The 21,439-nt window shown below is 43.3% G+C and overlaps 1 protein-coding gene across 1 annotated transcript in view; it reads right to left on the bottom strand.

The window, feature by feature from the left end:
- poln (polymerase (DNA directed) nu) overlaps positions 1 to 20,541 on the bottom strand; it is a 46,156-nt gene extending 25,615 nt beyond the window's left edge. The window contains exons 1-15 of the mRNA XM_063895309.1: positions 20,187 to 20,541; positions 18,950 to 19,213; positions 15,531 to 15,781; positions 15,177 to 15,346; positions 14,986 to 15,098; positions 14,663 to 14,799; positions 14,386 to 14,454; positions 14,245 to 14,305; positions 13,956 to 14,020; positions 10,361 to 10,444; positions 10,098 to 10,193; positions 9,894 to 9,950; positions 9,703 to 9,759; positions 8,728 to 8,793; positions 1,229 to 1,286 (exon numbers count right to left, since the gene is read on the bottom strand). Coding sequence (XP_063751379.1) covers positions 1,229 to 1,286; positions 8,728 to 8,793; positions 9,703 to 9,759; positions 9,894 to 9,950; positions 10,098 to 10,193; positions 10,361 to 10,444; positions 13,956 to 14,020; positions 14,245 to 14,305; positions 14,386 to 14,454; positions 14,663 to 14,799; positions 14,986 to 15,098; positions 15,177 to 15,346; positions 15,531 to 15,781; positions 18,950 to 19,213; positions 20,187 to 20,541 — 1,903 coding nt within the window. The remainder of the gene's footprint in view (positions 1 to 1,228; positions 1,287 to 8,727; positions 8,794 to 9,702; positions 9,760 to 9,893; positions 9,951 to 10,097; positions 10,194 to 10,360; positions 10,445 to 13,955; positions 14,021 to 14,244; positions 14,306 to 14,385; positions 14,455 to 14,662; positions 14,800 to 14,985; positions 15,099 to 15,176; positions 15,347 to 15,530; positions 15,782 to 18,949; positions 19,214 to 20,186) is intronic.
- Between the last annotated feature and the right edge of the window lie 898 nt (positions 20,542 to 21,439).

The raw sequence follows: 21,439 nt of genomic DNA on the forward strand, positions 1-21,439 counted from the left end.
ACGCAATGGGAGTGGTAAAGGGGAGAATGCTACACGTCTCAGAAAGCTATTTGGACCCTGAAGATAAGACAGGAAAAATAAATAGTTGAATATAAAGTGAAGGAGGTTCCGTGACTTAAATAAAATGGCAAAATTGTGTCTCCCGTTTGAAATATTGCACTAATTTTTATCTCTTTTATATCAAGATGTCAGTGTTTAAGCTCATTTTATTTTCTATGAAATTTACATGGTGCCTGACACCATACAATTTCATCATTATATAATTGATGTTGAAAAAAAAATGAAGCGTCAGGCTGTTTTCCAAAAGCGTCTGTGTGGCAGTTTTAATGTGTATTAAATGATGACTGTGCAACCACGGGAAAGGGGTGGTAATTAAATCTTTAAGCTAAAGGAGAAGGGATGACGGGAGGAAATAATCAAATCCAAGATTGCTAAATTAATGCTCGTGTCCATATGGATAATGTTTCTCCAGGGCTGTCTTTGAGAAAAAATATCCTCGTCATGAAAGTAAACAAAGATATTACACGGCACTGTATGTGATTTTGCGTATGTGATCACGTAAGAACAGCTGTTCATTTTCTCAGACGCGCTGCTTTAATTCTCCCAATGAATCTTGGGACTTTGTTAAATTACCATTTTGCATATTTTCCTTTCCTCATCAAACTGGCATAAGATTATACCAGGGGAGGGATAAACAATTTACAGTTTTAATAAAACCCGTTATCTTTTTTAATCTAGCTTAAGTGCCACTTTCACAGATGTAAACATTTATGTGGCAACCAAAACAAAAAAGAAGAAAATGTTGCTTTGATTCAAATGTATTTTTGCGTAATCAAATAGTGCTGTATAGGCCAAACGTAAAATATGTCAAAACGTAAATTAACTGTGTAATTAAGACTGTGCTCACTTTAATATAATCCTCAAATGAAATGGATGCAACACACATCAAGTATATATCATAAGTCCAAGACAACACAAACACGGAGACGCTTTTAGTGACTGTGACAGTGACTTTTATCCTCCTCATAAAGCCTCTTTATTAGCTGACTGCTCATCCGTTTTTGTATGCCCTGAGAAATGTCTCCCTCGCCCACACACACGCCCACACACACACACACACACGCCCACGCCCACACACACACACACCCTCTCGACATTTATCGCTGCCTTATTTTCAAGAACATGTGGGAGGTGTGTGTGTGTGTTAATGAGAGTTTGTGAACTTTACCTTCTATGTACTGCTGCTTGGTGAAGTGAAGGGGCTGTCTTGGTAGGGCCTGGAAGTTCTAGTTTGGGGGAAAAAAACATTTGTTAGGCATGGGTTATTTAGGAAAAAGTGATCATTTTGAAAAAGTAATCAGACATTTGTAGTCGACATTTAGAAACATTTTCAGAAATTTGAAAAAAAGTCAGATCTTTTAGGAAAAAACTGATAATTTTGAAGAAAAAGTCAAAAATTGGAGAAGAAAAATGTAAAGTTTGAAAAGGAAATCAAAAGGAAAAGAAATGTGGAAACAAAAAGTGTGTGAATGATTAGGGCCACATGAAAAAGGAGTTAGAATAAGGAGAAAATAGTGGGACATTTTAAAAAGTCAGATTTTTTAGGAAAAAGTGATCATTTTGAAAAAAGAATCGGACATTTGAAAAGAAAATCAAAGGAAAGAAGATTGGGAGACAAAAAGTGTGAATTTTTAAAAGATGATGATTAGGGCCGCATGAAGGAGGAGTTAGAATAATGTGAAAATAAACAGTATACAGTATGTTAGTGCCTGGTTAATGCTGCTTTTCCACTTAGACGTGCTTCATCAAACAAACTACAATAAACCAAAGCAATAAATGTGTTCCATGATTCATCTACAAAAGAGAATGTTGTTGTTTCTCCTCATTGAACCTCTGGAGAATCCCCCCTATGTGCAATCAGCAGGAACCCTGTGGAGCATGTGTTGCCACTGGCTGCTTTTGTTGGCTGACATTAAGAAAAACAGAAAGCCATCCTGGGCCTGCAGCCAACACTACAGATCTTTCACTTTTTCAGACACACGCCTTAAAATAGTTCCAGCCTGACGCTCGCTGGGCTCCCGGCCCACCCTGCATCGACCCACTGAGTAATCGAAGACGATACCGATAAAGACACACATAGAAAATTACACGTATGCAGTTTTTTCCGCCTTAAGGAGGAAAACACGAAAGGTGATAAAGCATGTCAGTGTGTAAAGGAGGCGAGAAAAAAAGAGACTCAGCAGTTTCATTTTAATCCCTGTTAATCCCAGTATATCCACCCTTCAGACACACACACACACACACACACACACACAAAGAGGCATGAGGTGTGTGGGTGTGTAAGGAGGATGTTAAAGGTTATCATCAAGGACATAAAGGACATGTAAATCAGTGTACAAGGAAACACACAACATGGTAAGGGGGAACGATAAAGTACACACACACACCGATAGAAATAAATGTTTCCCATCATGGTCAGAATTTAAATGATGTGGTTGGTTTGACCCTATGGTGAGTGTGTATACTTGTGTGTGTGAGAGAGACAACAGTTCTCTGCTTTCACCACTCATTCATTATTCACTAGAGGGAGAGAGAGAGAGGGGGGACTGCAGTGGCAGGGTGTGGACATCAGAGTCCAGGCACCAGTCTCTCACACACACACCCACAAACACAGGTCCAGCTATGGAGCTCGTACAACTACCGTGCACGGGGAACCTGCAGTCAGTGTGTGTCTTGGGGAAGAGGGAATGGCAAAAGGTGAAAGTAATTACAACTGTGTGTGTGTGTGACAGGTGATTCAGGGTGTCGGATGCGAATGTCAGCTTTCCCAAAGTGTTGCAGTGATGACAGCATAAATCAGCGCTAACAGGATGCAAAGCACAGGGATTTGATTGAATGACTGTCAGCATGATAGACACTCCTTTATTCCCAAGGTACACAGATTATACACACTTCTATTGCGAAAGATAATAATTCATACACACATATGCAGGACAGACACACTAAATAACTTCAAAGGGAAAGACCGGCTCTGATGTTCTGGTCCGATTTGCGTCACACTGATCATAACTCCCTCCTGAATAATAATGAGTTAAGGCTACATATCATCCACACGGCTGAAGTACCGTTGTATTTTTTGTTAATAGCTTTTGTTTGTGCCCCTTCATTTTGAATATTCTTTGTTAAACCTCGAGAGGCTTTTAAAGAGAGTCAGATATGTGAAAAGAGAGATTGGAAGAAGCGATCAAAGAGATGCAACCAGACAGGCGTGAGAACACGAGATAAAAAGGAGCAGGAGGGGAATCAAAGAGTTAAAGGGCACAACATGCGTCAATGCAGCCTGAGAGAGTGAGAGCGAGAGGGAAAGACGTTGAATGAGAAATTGTAAAATATGAAATAGCCCTGGGTCAGCTTGTTCTGTTCAGTGCTGACCACACAGTTGAAAATGCACGCCAGACCACAATATTCACGTACGGGAGCAACACATGCACGCAGTCCGTTTTATATAAAAATGCAACATAAGTGTAAACAGTAACAGCCAGCCCTGCGCAGTGTGTGCTCCCTGAGTCATTATCACCCTGACTGTGTCACGAAGAAAGGAGAAAGAGTCCATTAGTGGACGCTGTGCCAGTACAGACACACATTGCCACTTGTTTCATTTTGTCCTCTAAATGTCTAAAACCATAGATACCAAGTAATAGATGAAAGAATAGATGTGACATGTTCTTATAGCTTGCCATGTGACTGTGTAGAATCAATCAAAAATACAACGATGTGATATCATTTTTGAGGGAACCCCTGCAATGCTATCTTCCGAGTCTTCCTACAAAAAGAACCACATCAATGCCAACCACTTGGTTTAGTTATGACATAGTTTGTTGTATTGTTGTATATCTGTGGCTCTCACACTGTGCTGCACAAACAGATTCACTGCTCTGGCACAGGACAGGCCCAATTAAATGCCAGCTGAGGATGTTGTTCCTCCTCTAATTAAATCAGCGTGTAAGAATTATACAGAGTTACTTGAAATGCTTTACCCTCTGTTGCTCATGTACAAAAACACACACATCAATAGTTGAAAATGTGCCACATGCTTGTGTTTTCCTTCTTCTCGGCTCACTGACTCTGAACGGGCCTCCTAACAATGCAGATGTGCTGTTTTTCGTGCTGTCTTTCCTCTGTTGAAACAGTGAGCAGCGTCCCTTTTATCCTAATAACAACCCTGGTGTTCTTTAAAGACCCCGGCGTGTCCTTAAATGGGCTCATAATAGCCTGATAATGAACCTGCAGTGGGTCTGCACGGACCCCAACAGAGCCTCACAATGACACTTGTTGCCAAACCACCTGTTGGGGGGCTCATGTTTTTAGATTAGCATTGGTTTAAATATTCATGATAGCTTTGCAGGAAGGATGCAGATCAGTAAACAGTCACTTTCAAGTATGTATATCCCCAATAATGAGCGGCTGCTGCTTGTCAAGCAATGTTTAATACATTATTCAATATGCTCTGCACAGTATGTGTATTTTATGGACCAATAAGTTAGTTATGGAAGACTTTCAGATCACACCAGAGTGAACATTTGAACACATTGCTTTCAAAATGAGTTGGATTCCTGTTAACCTCTTAGCAGCAGGGTGACAGAGTGAATGTTTAGACCATTCCGCGTTTAGATTTATTACAAAATTGCATCTTAACTAGCAAAATGCAGCTATTAAGGCAGTCCCAGTTGTTGATTTTGGACTAAGACGTTGCTTTAGCGTGGTATGGGACACCAAGAGCCCAGTCCATGATGGCAGGTCCACAGAGCACAGGTTGGAGCCGAACACATTAGTGCATCCTGGCTCTAATTACACACAGATTGCCAGCAGAAAATTGAATGAAAGGCACATTTTCCTGCGCCGCTATAAACGTAAATGTTTTCCACAGAGACAGAGTCCCAGAGGTACACTGCCTTGTTAAACAGATGGGGACCACTGAATCACTGTGCTGGTGCGGGGTAAATTAATCACTTTGTACCCGGTTTAATGACTCGTCACGGTGCACATAAACACACGCATGTCTGTATGCACACACAAACACACTCACCAAAATCCATCTTGTGAGTTTGAAGAGAGAGACATCATCACCACATGGCCGTAAAACCCATCGGCCTATTCAAGGAGGGTAACAGACTGTGCCGTACAGGCCCCCAGGAAGTGATGCGGGCATTGATGCTCATTTTTCGGCACTTCCCGAAAGTTGGTAATGCCCATCGTGTCAGTCCTATGACGTCATTCAGGCCCAAAAAAACTTTTTCGCATTGACTTGAATAGCCCTTATTTTATATCATTATGACTTGAAAGTGAACGGGCCCTGCCTCCAACACTATATCCTATAATAGTATGTCGCTGTCCCTGTGAACTCTAGCATTGCTCCCAATAGCAGTGTTGAGAAAGCCAGTTTATCACACAGTGGCCCTGACTGACGTGTGGATTTATATCGGAGCAGATACGGGTCTCTAACAGCGCTGTCCATGGCAGGTTAACGTAGCCCCTAAGCATCTGTGATTTTACCCAAATGTCAGCGTCATTATAAACCCAGACTTCAGTCTATAAATGGATGTGAGCTGCAGTCTAACAGCTGAACTCTCATTAATGTTATAGTTTTGCACTGAACTGGGATGAAATAGGATGTTATTGTGGATCATAGTAAGAAACCCTGAAAATAAGTTAATGTGGTGATTATCTATTATAAGGAGCGTCCTCAGACGAGGGTCTCACAAGCCATCCTGGTAGAGAATACTGAAATAGAGCCAAATCAAAAATAATAAAGGGTTATAAAGTCAGTAAGAAACAGCTCCTACCAGTGATGCAATGACAAATGTCTAAGGTGAATAGTTAAAGCATATTTTGATCCTGGATCACAATTATTTTTCGTGAGTAATCATGACATCAAAAATCTGAAATGCTGTTATTGTCCGATGCCAATGGTGCACCTTAATCTGTGAACCAAACATTTTTAAACCATCATTTTGAGAGATTTGGGTATTTAGATTAGATGTTGTCACTTATACAAATGTTCTATCGTACAGCAAGGCAAACACACACTCATTGGTATAACTGTGAATATTAAGTCCTCCAAACAGATATCCAAACTACTCTCTTCCTCGTCCCCCTGTCTGCCCCACACATGGGTAACTATGTGTATCCAACTGCACGTGCAATAGTGTGTGTCTGTGTATACTCTATGCATCAGAGTGTGTTTAAGGCTGCCCAGGAGTCAGCAGAGAACACACACTTCAGTGAAGTGCTTAGATCAGCCTGGGGAAGGCTTGAACTGCAAAACATTTAATGACTAAATGCAAAGCAGTCTTAAAGGAACATTAGACCAGCCCTGAAGGAACACCAGTTGGCAGTTTGGGAACAGATGCAGCGGCCCAATTATACCAAAACATGAATAATGCAATAAAGCAGTGTACTTATATATATATATCTTATATTTGTCCTACACTACAATAGATCTGTTTAGAGAAAACACTGTGGCGTATTCTTAAGATAAGTTAATCAACATAAAAAGGTAAAAATCCCGTACTTGGATTAAAAGGTGTGTGTATTGCTGTGGGAGGAAGTAAACAGGAAAACAGGTGAAGAATAAAGAGAAATTGACACAAAAATATTAAAGAAAAGTCCAAATTTAGACAGGAACTCCAGCCCTTTACACCACAAAAGCAACAATGGTTCAAAGCCCTAAGCCGACAGCTGAACCGTGTTGGCATCTTTGCAGGAGTCAGTGAACGCCGCACACTTGTGGGTGGTATGAATGTATGAATCTCTGAACACCATAAAAGGCTCTTGCTGAGCAGTGCAGGGAGGAATAAAGAGAGTGGATGATACGGGGCGGAGTGCTGCATCAGGGAGCCAGCAATCTGAATGCTGCTTCATCTCTTTGGTGCTACAGAGGAAGTTAAATCTCATTTGTCCTCGTTGCTTTCACTACTACACTTCAGAGGGATGGGGAAAGAATGAGCAGAAATGCCGCATCATGTAGAGAAGAAGAGAAAAAGGACTGTAGGAGGGAGAGGAGGGAGCTGATATTTTTGCCTCCAGCAGGTAAAAACCTGGCTCCACTTTCCCACCGCAGCGAGAATCACTTCCTGCAGCGTTATAAACTCAGCAGCAGCTTTTTAGCTGTCCCGCTTTAATCCACACTCCCCTTTGTTACTGCAGTGTGGCTTCACCTCAATTGAACCCACACCAGATGAAAGTGAAACCCCTCTGCAGCACTTCTCATTTGAATATGTATGTGTGTGTACATGGACTGTGTGTGTGTGTGTGTGTGTGTGTGTGTGTGTGTGTGTGTGTGTGTGTGTGTGTGTGTGTGTGTGTGTGTGTGTGTGTGTGTGTGTGTTGGGTGAGGTCCCTTTGACCCAAAAGTATGAAATGCAGTTTCCCCCTTCACAGCAGCGGGATGAGGCGTGTTAGCGGCCCCTGAGTGAGTCTTAAATGAACTATTCCACTCCAAATAATGACAAGAATAATCTTGAGGGAACTTCATTTATATGCTAGAGTAATAAGGAAAAAAAATAGAGGGAGTTTACTCTCCTCACTCCTCCATAAACTCCATACATCACAGGCAAAACTGAAGCTTAAATAAATATTATCCAGCACATTTTTCTTTGCGGGTCACTTTACTAATTATTGCTGGGCTTTTTCTAAGCATTCCTTCATTATGAATTAATGCGTCAAACTCATTAGATACTCTACTGATAGATATTTTCAAGGTGCTTAAAGAGGGTTAACAAGAAAATAAAAATACAAATCTAGTGAATATGAATTAAAGCTAGCATTTCAAATGTTTTATACACTGATTTCAAGCTTTAGACGACTGGAACTAGATGTTTTGTTTGTATGTTGTTTTATATTAGTTGTTTTGTATGATCACACTCTGAATGAAAGCAATATGCAATATACTATAAGAGCACAATCTATGATCAGAGATGGACCAGAGAAGCCACACACACACACACACACACACACACACATACACACACACACACACACACACACGCACACACACAGCCAGATAAAAGCATCCACACACTTCATGCGATGCTCAGCCAAACAGCAGAGGCAACAGAGCTGTGTTAAATCACAGCGGCCCGACGGTCCCATATTTCATTCAGCAGCAGTTTAATCAATTCAATGTGTAGCTCACACCGGCCGCAGATCGCTAAGTGAGATTAGAAAAGTTCAATGTCTGCACGCTTACATATACGTGTGTGTGTGTGTGTGTGTGTGTGTGATGGCAGTGCTCAGAGACAGAAGCAGCAGAGCCTGACAGCGAGGTGATGTCCAAATGAGCTATCGACCGATCACACTGAGGCGAGGGACCGAGGGAGCAAGGGAGGGAGCGAAACAGGAGTATTCTTCAGTGTCTGTGTTTCACTGCATGTACGTTTTATTTCAATGTAATGTTGTTACTGGCTGATACTTTATCGCTGTTACAACATGGCTGTAAAAAAAACCCGTGCGTTAAACACTTTTTACAATGTTATTAGTGGCTGCTCCTCCATAACAGCCGCTGCTTTGCAAACAGCCTGCCGTTCAGCACCACGGATAGCTCCAGTATCTGAACATTGCTGACAGAACAAGCAGGGCAGCTCGAGCCACTACACCACCCTGTAGTGTCAGGATGAAAGAAAGGAAGCCAGAGGGAGATGTGTTTGATGGCAGTCAGGTCAAACTTACTGGGTGCTTGGATGAGATTCTCCCTGTCACCACGCTGGTCTGGTACCACGTCGAGGAAACGTAGTTCTGATTGAGAATAACCAAGAAAGGGTAACATTAATAAACAGGACACTAAAATTGACGACTACAACATGTTACGACGCAGAAAGGAATACGCTTCATTGAGTCAGCTGTGTGATGAGTAATGTTTCTGTATAGCTGATTCCTATCCATCTCAGCTACAACAACAACAGCTGCGATCCTCATTGCCATCATCGCTCTGATTCCGCTTTTGGACCCACGAGCATCAACAATGCCATGCGACTGTTCGACTTCCAAGCTGCTTTGTGGACTGAAGGGACAGTTGGTGCAATAAGCAGGACCTACATGCATGTCATATTAGTGTGTTGCCTTTTGTAAAGTCGCTTACAATCCTGAATATAAAGGGAAGCTTCTGATTTTACATCTAAATCTACAGTTTGGGGGAGGGTTCAATCTATAGTATGAAAATAAAATCGCATGAAGTAATTTGGAGCTCGAACGGTAGCTATGATAGGTTGTTGCCACATTTTGGTTCCCCGTCATAACACCATGGTTCATTTCCGGGGTTTTTTCAATCTATTTGTTTCAGTCAGCAGCACCCTCCTCTTGCTCTGTCCGAACGACCTCCAAATGAATCAGCACTGTCTGAAGCCAGGGCAGCTCCAGAGACAGCCAGACGGACTCATTTGCAGAGTAGAGAGCACTCACCTCGGTAAACACAAGCTGCTACTTCCATGCAGAGGCGATAGAAGCTCATGTGGAGAGGCAGACAGACACAGAGCTGCATCTCTACTCTGCCAATTCAGTACAGCAGCGGCATGACACACCATAGTTTGAGAGCAGAGAGATGTCTTATACTCTGGCAGTGGTTGTGAAAGATCCTGACATTCTTTGACATTGTGATTAAGTTCAAATTGTAGATATTATATTGCTTCAGAACTGCTAGAGGCTCACCTTGCTCATCATGCAGGAGAGAATCCCATCGACAAAAGTGGACTTGATTTTGTGAACCTGGGGAGTACAAGGCAGACAGCTGTTACCTGAACACCAAGGGGAAGACTTGAAGATGCTCCACTGCATATTGGATATTTTTAGACTGTAACAACACTTTTTTTGGACAGATCAATGAAAAAGGCAACACTAACCTGTCTGTACTCTAGAATGATCTTTGGCAGAGGGTGGAGGTCCTGAAGCTGCAACAACTGCAGAAAAGAAACAGGATGAGAACAAAAACTGATATTCAACTGTTGTTCATTTTGTCATTTACACTCCGTCTACAGATATGTACGGATCTTTATTTTTTATAGAGCAATCAATCAAATCTTCTTATCTGTTTGTGTGTGACATACTGCAGCCTCTGATGTTGACTGCTGCCGTTTGTTGATGGTCTTGGGAAGCTTCTTGTTTTCGCAGCGCTCGTGGAGGCACAGCTTCTCAAACAGGACCTTGAAACATTGGAAATCCATTGAGACGTACACACAACCAAGGAAGACACACATACAGACGTGTGCATACATACAGCTCATGGATACCAACACAGAAGCACAGTAAAGACAGATGGAAATGTCCTCTATATTGTTAGCAAAAAGCATACATCACTAAAGGTACACACTGTTCGTAGTTGAGTGTTGCTGGTGACCAGGAATATTTGCCCTGCTGCTCGGTGGGCCTCCTGCTCCAGGTGCTTCATCTTAGCCTGACAGACAAAGTAAGACAAAGAGATAAAGAAGAAAAAGAGAAACAGAGAGGGAGAAGAGGATCACATTTAATCATGGTATCAGTCATTTTGTCTGATGGATCATTTATTAACTGCAAACTAAAGGGTCCCTAGAGATACTCCCTCTGGGATTTTAGTCTTCACAGATACATATAACACACTATACAACGCACTACAGAGAAGCATAATCGGGCCTCTTTAAGGGTTCTTTTGAGTGACATACAGGCTCTGTATGCACAACAAACAACCAATCACAATCATCTGTGATTATCTAACAACCAGGGCAGAGAAAAACACTGAGGAGTAAATGCTGTTGACCAGATACAGGAACTTTGTTGTTAATTAAACACAGTTTGCAGGTGAGGGATGAACCCTGCTGTAAAGAGAGTTGTTTAAAACAGAACTAGCTTCTCCTTCCTTCCCTTGGCCAAAGACAACGCACTGTTCATCTGCTTTATACAGCCATCCATCACACAGCAAGCGCATTAGGATGCCCCACAGACAAACCAACAAACAGCATTAGCTAAAACTGTCACACACCCACAATCTAATCCATATGTGCATCATCCAGATACAAACGATCACTGTTACACACACACACACACACACACACACACACACACACACACACACACACACACACACACACAGCGCCGGAAAGCATTTATATAATGACTGCTGTGACAATCCAGACAAACTTTGTTTCTGAGGATGGTCGACACAGGCAGCATGTTCAACGCAGCGAGGGAGAGGAAGTTAAGGGGGGAGAGAAAAAAGAGAGGCAACCACAGAGGATAAGAAAGTAAGAGAAGAAGGGAATTAAGAGGCACTTGGGATCGGAGAGGGTAAAAGGTAGAGGATAAATAGGAGAGGCTATGTCACAGAAATGTAAAGATAATGAGGGAGAAGAGAGGGGGGGGGGTGAGTTAAAAGAATCCCTGCTCATAAAATATTCAACCTAAACATGAACATTTAGGTTTTTCTGCCACTGGGGGTGACACCCTCACACCAGCAGCTCATTACAACTCTGACTGAAGAGGAAAACACTTCTTAACAACTTGACAGAGCGAGGGGAGAGAGAAACATGGAGGCGAGCAGGAAAACCAAAGGGGAAGAGGGGAGGTGGGGTGATGAAATGAGAGACCACAGACAGAAAGAGGAAAAGAGAAGAGGACAGAGGAAATTAGAGGGTTCAGAAAGTGTTGAAACGCGGTACAAATACTTCAGTGGCGAGGCACTTGAGAAAAGGAAGTGTCGTGGCGGGACCTTGAAGTGATAAAAAACGGCTTTTAAAACAAACACACATCACTCAGAGGAGGGAGACAGAACTTGACAGCTTGATGGGCAAAGGCGGGAGATGTGACAATGGAGGAAAGAGCAATAAAGGAGAGGATGGTGGAGAGACAAGACGGAGGAAAAGAAAGGGAAGAGGAAGAGCTGTAAAACCCGTATACAAAATTCCAAAAGATGTACTTCTTTCTGTTGCTCTTAGCCAAGGGCAGGCTCCAGACGGCCTCATTAATATTGGATGCGAGCCCCTTAGTGCTTTGTTTGATACACACACACACACACACACACACACACACACACACACACACACACACACACACACACACACACACACACACACACACACACACACACACACACACACACACACACACACACACACACACACACACACACACACACACACACACACACACACACACACACACACACACACACACACACACACACACACACACACACACACACACACACAGACAGTAGGGCAATATTTTGGATTAATCACGGCATCAAAATGTGGACTTTGCACTTTGATCGTTCTCCCTAATGGAGGATCTGATTTGAATGGTGATGTCTGAGAAAGAGAGACAGACAGGTTTAGTAAGTGACGTTTGTCCTTCACAGTTTGCTAACGCCGACTGAAATGTGCATGTTGGTAAGATGCACGCTGACAGAATCCTGTGTTTGCTGCTCAGACAGGTGTACTGAGGAGAAAATAAATCCAACGCGACAGAGTGGGGACACGCAGGCGCAGGTTACAAGAAAACACCAGCACACAACTCTGCAGCAGTGTGCAAAAACTTCCTCAGTGTGTGTGTGTGTGTGTGTGTGTGTGTGTGTGTGTGTGTGTGTGTGTGTGTGTTGGCAGAGGCAGACAGTGATGCTCCTTCCCGCAGCACAGCCAGCCTCCTGAAGGGAAAACACACACACTCTTCGTCCTATTTATAGTCACACAACAAGATACAAAAACACTCTTCCTGCACGACAACACCCCTGCTGGCACTAGCAAGAAGTTCTAATTCATCGGAATCATGTGTGTATTCCAAAGCAGGCATGTGAGTGTTTTTGTCTTAGTATGCCTATGATCACGCTCATATGTGGACCTCAGATTAGTTTTATCTCCATATGTAAACAAGACAGATCCCCGGAGGATGTCCACCGACTACATCGCTCATCGTACCCAGAAGTAGAAATGATATTTTTCTTTCCTTCTCATGCTCTTCAGCTTTTTGTTGGTAATTTTTTTCCCTGAGATCTCTCCCGTGTCTCATATCCGCCCACTGTTTTGCTCCCATTTGTATTAAAACAGCAGCTGTCTGAGGTGATGTAGAAGCTGTCTACTGCACTGTGATTCAGCAAGAAGTCTCTAAATGCAATCAGCAGAGTTGTTGAACATCATACCTAGACACAGGCGGGCCTGAACTACATTTCCAAGGAAGCTATTCCATTAAGTTTGTTTGGTAGGTTATATAACTCAAACGTATTTCCCCTTCAAACAATAATCTTTTCTACATAAAAGATTCTTATTTCATAACTGCCTTTTAAAGCAAAGTTATCCTTTATTTTAGGTTGTCATTTCTATGCTGTGCCTCTCCTGTGACATGTCTCCACGCTTTAATGTTCAGAAAGCTCCTTATTATTCTCATACTGCCTGTGCTGCAGCACCTCTTTTCACCCTCTGTCTGAAAACAGAGCCCAGTTTGCTCTGATTGGTGAGCTGGCCGGCTGTTGTAAATGGTCAACTGTTTAGAATGTCTCACCCCTTAGCCTATCATTTACAATGTGCTGGAGGTAGTGATGTCACTATGTTGATGAAGTAAAAAAAAAAAGGGTCCTTTAAGATTTGTGGAATGACTAAGGGTTATCTCTCCACAGTTTTCTTGTGTTTCATTCTGTCTGTATGAAGAGCAGGACTGGGCAGCTGCAGGACTACAGCATTACAAGGACGTGTGTTAAAGGCAAAAGGAATGAGTTAAAATATGCCTGGTTTTCTTTAAACACACTGAGCAGAATTTCTGGTGGGATATTAATATTCACCAGGAGTAAAATGTGGATAGCTCCTGGCTGTGAGAGATGCTTTTGTCTACTCTACAACTTTTTTTAAATGGCTGCTGGCATCGTAGTCAAACTGTTCTGCTCGATTATTTTATGACACATACTTTAAAATACACTGGCCATAATATTTAGTGCCGCGTCTTACCCCCAGCAGGTCTGAAGTTCTCTTCAGAGCTTCTTTGTCCACGTGGATACGATGGCTCTCCATGGCTAAGAAAACACGAAGGTATTTACTGCTCCACAGACCAGTAGTTCTGGCTTCTACTAATTACTATGACCGTAGAACAGGGACAGCTATACAACTGAATTTAGGCAGCAAATTAGAGGATTTATTCATAATCATTCTTAATAAGTAATATAAAATGAAGGTTGATATAAAACTGTTTTTTCAAGTATTCGCTCAGAGTCTACTTAGCATGAGAAAGTGGGATCACCTGCGAGAACAGAGATCATGTTCAGCTCCAAGTCTGAGTACAGCTCCCACAGGCCCTGGCTCTGAACACACAGACAGTCACTCAGGTAATGTGTTGTGCATATGAACTATATGTGTGGGGTGTGTGTGCACATAGACTGACCTGTAGTTTAAAGCATAGCTCCATGTTGAGCCAGTGGAGCGAATAGAGACCTGAGATGACCTGAGAAACCTGAGACAGACAGACACACAGAGAAAGTTTGTGTGTGGGGAGGGACGTACTCAGTTTGCTTCTACACGATGATGTAGTCGATTTTCTTTTTATTGTGTCCAGGGAAGAATAGGCAGTCCAGGCACCAGAGAAAGAGTGATGACATGGAGTTTAAACTGTGAGACCTTTGACGACACAGTTTTAAGCACTTGTCATTGCCTTGACTGACCTTCTTGGTACCCAGAGCCGGTGTTGTGTGCAGTCTTTTGCTGTGTTTATTGAGAAGGTCCTGGAAACATGAGGCAGGATTTTCAGGGTCCAGAAGCCACCCTGACACCTGTGGGTCCTGGATGCGACATCCTGCCACTAGAGAGAAGACAGCTCTTTATAATATTAAGCATAATGAACATATGGTGACCTGATGAAAGATTGATTAAGCTGAAGTCCTTGTTTATGCTGATGCAATTACAAAGCAGTGTTTTGAAGCAGGAGTAATATATTGGAACTACTTGTATTTCGATGTGTGTATGTGCATTTATGTGTGTGTTCTGCCTTGTTTCCCGCTGAGGTCTCGTCTGTAGAACTGCAGCGCTGTACGGAGCAGATCCTTGGCCTTATAGCACACCACCAGTTGAGATCTTGCTAGCACCTGTAGCAGCATATCTCTACAGGAAACACACCTGTTTTAAAAGTAGGAAAACACTAACATAAATAACAGGTATCGTTCATACAAACACACACACCTGGTAAACAGCTCCTGGCTCTGGTGTGTGTGTTGCTGAGCCCAAGCAGGTGTGTGTTCTAGTTTTAAGTAGACCAGGCTGTCGTTTGGCGCCAGCGAGTCCTCCGGGTTGCTGCGTGCGAGGCTGTTCTTCATCAGGATGAGGAGGCCACACACTTCTGGAGTGAGCTTCTATCTCGAGCATCAGAGAGGGGAATTACCATTAGCAAAGAGTTAATGAAGCGGTCAGCCACAAGGGGGATCAGTTCACACTAATCTGATAACAACAGGGACGGATACTCGGTAAAATATCACCTAGCTCTATAGACCTCAAGTATTCCAAAAATCTCCTCCATTTTCCTGCAGTTTTGCTTACCTGTTCTGGGTCTAACTGAGTTGTTCCGTCTCGATACACCAAGGTCAGCACCAGCGCCTCGCTCTTCCTCCCCTCCTCTAGCATTTGCATCCTTTCGTCTGGGTTCATCTTCCCAGAATCCTTTACTCTGGGGTCAGATGCCAGGGTCGCAGTCACACAGCTAGCTTTGGAAAGGGTGGGTGGCTCGTTAACGTCAGCCTGGTCATGGGATATCTTTGGCCCGTTCTGTTTGGCCCGCTTGTACTTGAGTTCTTTGCAGGGCTCAGAGGGGGGGGTTTGTTTGGAAGCAATCCTAGCTATTTCACGGCACCTTTCTGCCACCTTACTCTGCCGAATTTGTTGAGTTTTCTTCAGGGCATGTGGGTTTCCTGTTTTATGTGAAGAGCTTGCTTCAGTCTCTGGTTCTGTGGCTACAGCTGGAGGTTCACGGAGAGAGGTCCCGGCTCTTTTCAGCTCTTGTACTCCTTCTTTTCCTGCCTTTTCATGTGAGGAATGAGGTGGCTCCCATTTTGGAGGACGCTTGGTGGGATGGATTTTAGGAGAAGGGTCAACACATTGGTGTTCATGTTTCCTCTTTAAAGGGAAGGAAGGAATCAAGGGAAGGTGACGTGAATGGGAAGTAGGCAGATGGCTAGATGAGGCCAAGTCCTGCACTGAGGAGGAGTTTTGTCCTGCAGAACCAACACTTTCCGAGGGCAGAACATGGCTCCCTCTGACATCTCCATTAGCCGCCTGCACATCAGAAAGGGTGAGCAGTGTGCAGTCAGTCGGAACAGAGGAGAGAATAAGAACAGATTCAGATGGACTTATTCTGCAACTTGTAAACAGACTCTGTCTCACTTGCTAGCTTTGTTACAGAGGACAAATCAATGATTAACAGCAAATCAGTGTGGGGAAGTCAGCAGAATTAGGTTAAATGTTCTAGTCGCGCATAATAAGCGGCGTAGATTGCATCCCTTATCTAATTACACCCCTTTAACGTTTAGATCTTGTTGGATTATACAGGAATTTGTGAAAGATGGCGAGCAACACAAAGAGAAGCAGGGAAACAGATGAAAAGGGGAGGATATGTGGGGAGGACTGCTGCTCTCACTCAGCCACCAGCGCTGTGTCCCAGACAAAAACAAAGACAGGCCAGACAGTACGGTTTGTCTGACAGTCTGCCTCAAGTGGTGTCACTCTCAATCATTCACACATTAGTAAACAAAAAAAACTTGTGCAGGCAGGATGACAAAGAATATTTCATTATATCCAATTTGATTTGAGAGGGTTTAATGAATTATCTGTTTACATGTGTGAAAGCAGTAAATATGGTCTGTGCTGTGTATAAGTAAGGTTAGGGTTAGGAGGTGCAAGTGATAGGAGGTGAAAATAATTAATAAATATAGCTTGATTTGATAGGAACGCAGGGTAAATGTGAATTACAAAATGTATGTCATAAAAAAGGTAGAATCCCATAGAGGAAAATGGGGAAGGGGAGGGATTATGGAACAAACTGAGAAAGAGGGACAGGTTTTTTGAGTCCCATCTCCCAAAAGCCAACCTTCACCTTCAGATAACCTTTCCAGCATCTTAAAAAACATCTCAATTATTCATAGCTCCCATCTCTATTTATGCAAGAGCCCTGTTGGTGTGCACATGCACTTGCTATTCTTTGAAAGCTCGGGTTAGTGAAGTTCTGAGGGCTTTCTAACACCATGTATGTTGGCAGTGGCCTTGGTACGTGAGGACTTCCTGTGATTCAGCTCCCTGAGGAGAGTCTTCCTCATTTCCCTGTAAACACAACCCGTTTTCCTGCTGACAGAGTCATGACCCCCCCCCCCAGGGTGGTGTGCTACAGGATATAGATAGAAAAACGGAGGCAGGCCGCAGCCCGTAGCCTAGTGCAGGAAAGAGTGAATGGATCGCTGTGTTTGCTGCTGATTGTAGCATTATAGTCCTGCACCTTTTTCTTCTCAGCCCCTCTGTCCCCCCCCCCCCCACACTTTAACAACACATTTGGGAGCTATCAACGTGCCGACGGCACACAGCTTCACACCAGCCAGATAGAGGTCTACGTGCATCGGGGAAATAGAAGCCTAATCCCCGTTAAAAGCAGCTATTTAAATTTCTGGACTTTTTATGCTGTACACTTGCTGTGTTGGGATTACAGAGGGAGAGTGGGAAACGGATGAAAACAGGGAAATAGAAGGATTTTTGAATTGAAAGACAAGTAAAAAAGTCTGCAAAACGGAGCTTAAATGTTTCCCCAATTAAAATATTGACGCAAAGGGGAAAAAATGACTTTCATCTCCCATGTATATAAGTAGGGTTTTAAGCATCGCTGTCATGCAATACATAGTTGGTTATATATCAGATTTTCTCCATAGAGTCTCACATGTACATTGTCATGGTGCAGGTGGTTCCCAATGAGACATGGAGTTCTGAACTTCGACCTTCTTGGTCCACAGTCCTGTGACAGCATTGGCGTGGAGGACATTTCTTCCTCTACAGGAGAAGAGGTAAGAGCATTTCTATCCCATCATCATTTTTCAGACACATCCTCAATCAATGACCCCACTGTTATGTAAGCATGTGTTTAACTAAGCATGTGTGGGCGCTTACACAGAGTGTGACACCTCAGCAGTGTTTGACAGGACAAGGTCAGCCAACACCAGCCGTCCTGGTTTGTTACAACACTACTTGTTTGCGAGGGCGCTGTTCAGTGTGTGTCAGTGTGAGTTGACTCAGCATTATCTCAGCAGCTGAGACTCAAGCTACCTTGCTGCGGCTGTAATGTGAGCCGACACACAACATCCCTGAGCAGTGCTCTGACAACACCAGCCATGAAAGAAAGATGGCTGAAGAGTTTGATGCAACCTCAAACACTTCAGCATCCCCTGTTCTGGTTTGTCTAAACAGTCAGAAAATTAACTGTGAATTGAACACACTTGACTTTAACTTAAGTTTTAGACATTTAAAGACGTGTTAACTAATTAACTGGTCCTCATTTATATAACACAGTCCCATTAGTCTGATAATACATTTTAATCATTGTTTGAGTATCTCCCCTTAAAATAGGTAGTGATAACCCTTCCTTTTTCCTGTTGAAAAGAACCAATGACATGGCAAATTCTTAGTGCAACTAGTTCATAATTCAAAACACAATTTGTTATGGGGAGGCCTTCACTTGTGCAACTGATTCAAGTACTGACAAAATAAAGTATTCTAGCACCACCTAGTGGTGATTAGTTGAAATACACTTTAGTCAGAAATTCATCACAGAACCTCTCACGTGTTTAGTGTTTACTGTTTTCTGAAATGATCTTAAAGCTAAAACTAAATATGTACCTTCTCAGTCCCCATAATAACTGTGTAACACAGAAGTATTCCTTTCAGAACAACTTGGAAACTAACAGCCTTACCAATCATGCATTTACCTGCAGATGAACTCTCATTTTGGCAGTCCACAGGTGGCTTCAGAGTCTCATGTCTGACCTCCCCGTGCTCTACCCCAGGCATCTCACTGTCTGTCTCACCCAGCCTATCTGTCGTTTGGACCTCAGAACAATGGCGCTGCTCTGTCTCCATCTTATCTTCATTGCTTGTGGCAATTCCCTCCCTGTGCATTTCCACACTGACCTCCATCACATCTATTCTTTCTGTGTTTCTCTCCAGGTTATCAGAGGTGGTGCCCCCCAGGACTAATTTGTGGGGCTCACACAGCATCAGTGGGTTTTCTGTGCAGTGTTTCTGTGCTGTTGCAGTTCCTGCCTGGGGCTTTTTAGCTTGGCAGTGGCTCACATTGTGTTCTCCCCCATCTAAATCTACTGAAATCTTTTTGGGGCTGCTAGGGTGAAATCCCAGTGACACCTCTTTGTCCTCCCCGTCAGCTGGATGTTCAGCTTCAGTGATTTCAGGTGTATTAACGCTAAGCTCAAAGTCATTATCTTCCTTCTGCCAGGACGTTGCATCGTCAGAATAACAATGGAGCCTTTTGTCCGTGTGACTTGCAAACACTAAGTTCAAATGCATCTCTACGGTAGCATTCTCATTGGTTCCAGAGGGTAGAAGGCCTTCCTTTTCATTGGCTGATACTTTCTTATTTGGCAGGGATGGTTCTATGTGTCTTGTCTCTTCACATGTTACTTCTTCCTGCATTTCATGTCCTACGTCTGACATTTGCATCATATTTTCCAAATCCACTACTTCCATGACCTCTTCAGTGGGGGGGGGTAGAGGGAGTCTCCACTCTGCTCGGCTGTCCAAAGATACAGTGTGTTCTAGCTTCTTTCTGAGGACTTGCCAGCTGTGTGCATTGTAGTTTTCCCCTTTTGTTTCTTCATGTATTTTAAAGCAGGAAGAAACCTTATGAAAAGCTGGCTCTCTTTTCTGGCTATTAGGGGGCTCGGTTGTGGCAAACAAAGCCTCATCAGGATCCTCCTTTTCGGGAGAAAGATTTTGGATGAAAGGCAGCCTGATTTCTTTGGCAGCACTATGAAAGAAAAGTACAAAATGCATAATTCATTCTTTTCACTCCCAAAATCAGCAACAGAGGAGCATTAAGGAGCGCTTAACTTTGGGATTCTCTTAACCTCTGATCAAAGCGTGTTATATGCACACATACATCAACTTTCATAAGTTTGACACTAACCACATTTTCCTGGCTATACTTACTTCCTCCATGCTGTAGCTTGATGGTCACCAGGTCTCTCTGGAGTTTGGAGGGACAGGGTGTACGGGCCTCTATGGGAGAGGGATGCTGCCGTCTCCTCACGCTGAGGGAATGACAGAGCCTGACTGGATAGGCCAGCGGGAGGTTCAGAGGTTTTTCTGTGGTAATGAATCTGCGAGTGCCGATAATAGGCTTCAGGCCGAGACGTCTGCCTTTGGAAGGAGGAATCCCAGCAGGGGGCGGAACAGGAGGGGGGCAGGGAGTCTGTCGTCTGCGAGTACTGATAACAGGCCGAGGACTGAGAGCTCTGTCTCTGATTGGAGGTTTCATGGTATGGAGTGGAAGTGGGGGACCCATGGGGCCTAGAGCAAGGACTGAATCATAACCATTGCATTAAGTACTTTAAGGATTAAATATATTATCCAATCGCAATTCATTTTTAAACATTACCTATTGCAGAACAGTCCCACATGATTTACTTTCCTTTGTATGGTTCAAAATCCTTTTTTACCCTTTTTATACTAATAAACTGCTGGTCTCGTTGCAGACTGGGTGCAGGTGCTTTTCAACAATCGGCTCAGCATCATTACAATTTAAAATAAGAAATGACTTAAATATATACTCTCACTTAAGTGCTTTTTTGGAATATATGCGTAGCTTCTCGTTAACCGACGTACCCGTCTGTGCTTGTCTCTCTGCTGTCTTCCTGACTCGTGCTCCAGCTGCTCCCCTGGCTGTTGCTATAGCTCGCCACTATTACATGCACAACAAAAGGAGAATACTATAAACTTTCTGGGGTATCAATATATTTAGCATTAAATAATAGATATACAATCTATACTTGACTTGCCTGACCTGTGAAAAAGAGGCTAAAATTGGGAAACAGAAATCTTTACATGTTTTTGACATATCGTACTGCCACAATCTTAAGTAAGATATTGTACACTGAAGCCCTGACTGACCCTGCCTGTGATGGGAGGAGCTCTGGTTGCGTCTGGCTGTGTGTAGACTCTGGGCCCTCAGAACAGCCAGGATCTTCTGGGCGTCCAAAGACAGAGGCCCCGAGTACAACCTGTTGCTAGACAGCTCCATCTCCTGTCAGAATGCCTGCTACTCCTTTCTTCCGCCTGACGATATCTGACTCTTACGAAGGGGAGAGTTATACATCAGTTACAAACAGCCCTGCTATGAACTAGCATCTCAAGAACACAGCTTACCCTCCAGACCAGGAATAACCTTAAAAAATAATAATTCC

Source organism: Eleginops maclovinus, chromosome 11, assembly GCF_036324505.1.
Source record: "Eleginops maclovinus isolate JMC-PN-2008 ecotype Puerto Natales chromosome 11, JC_Emac_rtc_rv5, whole genome shotgun sequence".
NCBI classification, from domain to species: Eukaryota; Metazoa; Chordata; class Actinopteri; order Perciformes; family Eleginopidae; genus Eleginops; species Eleginops maclovinus.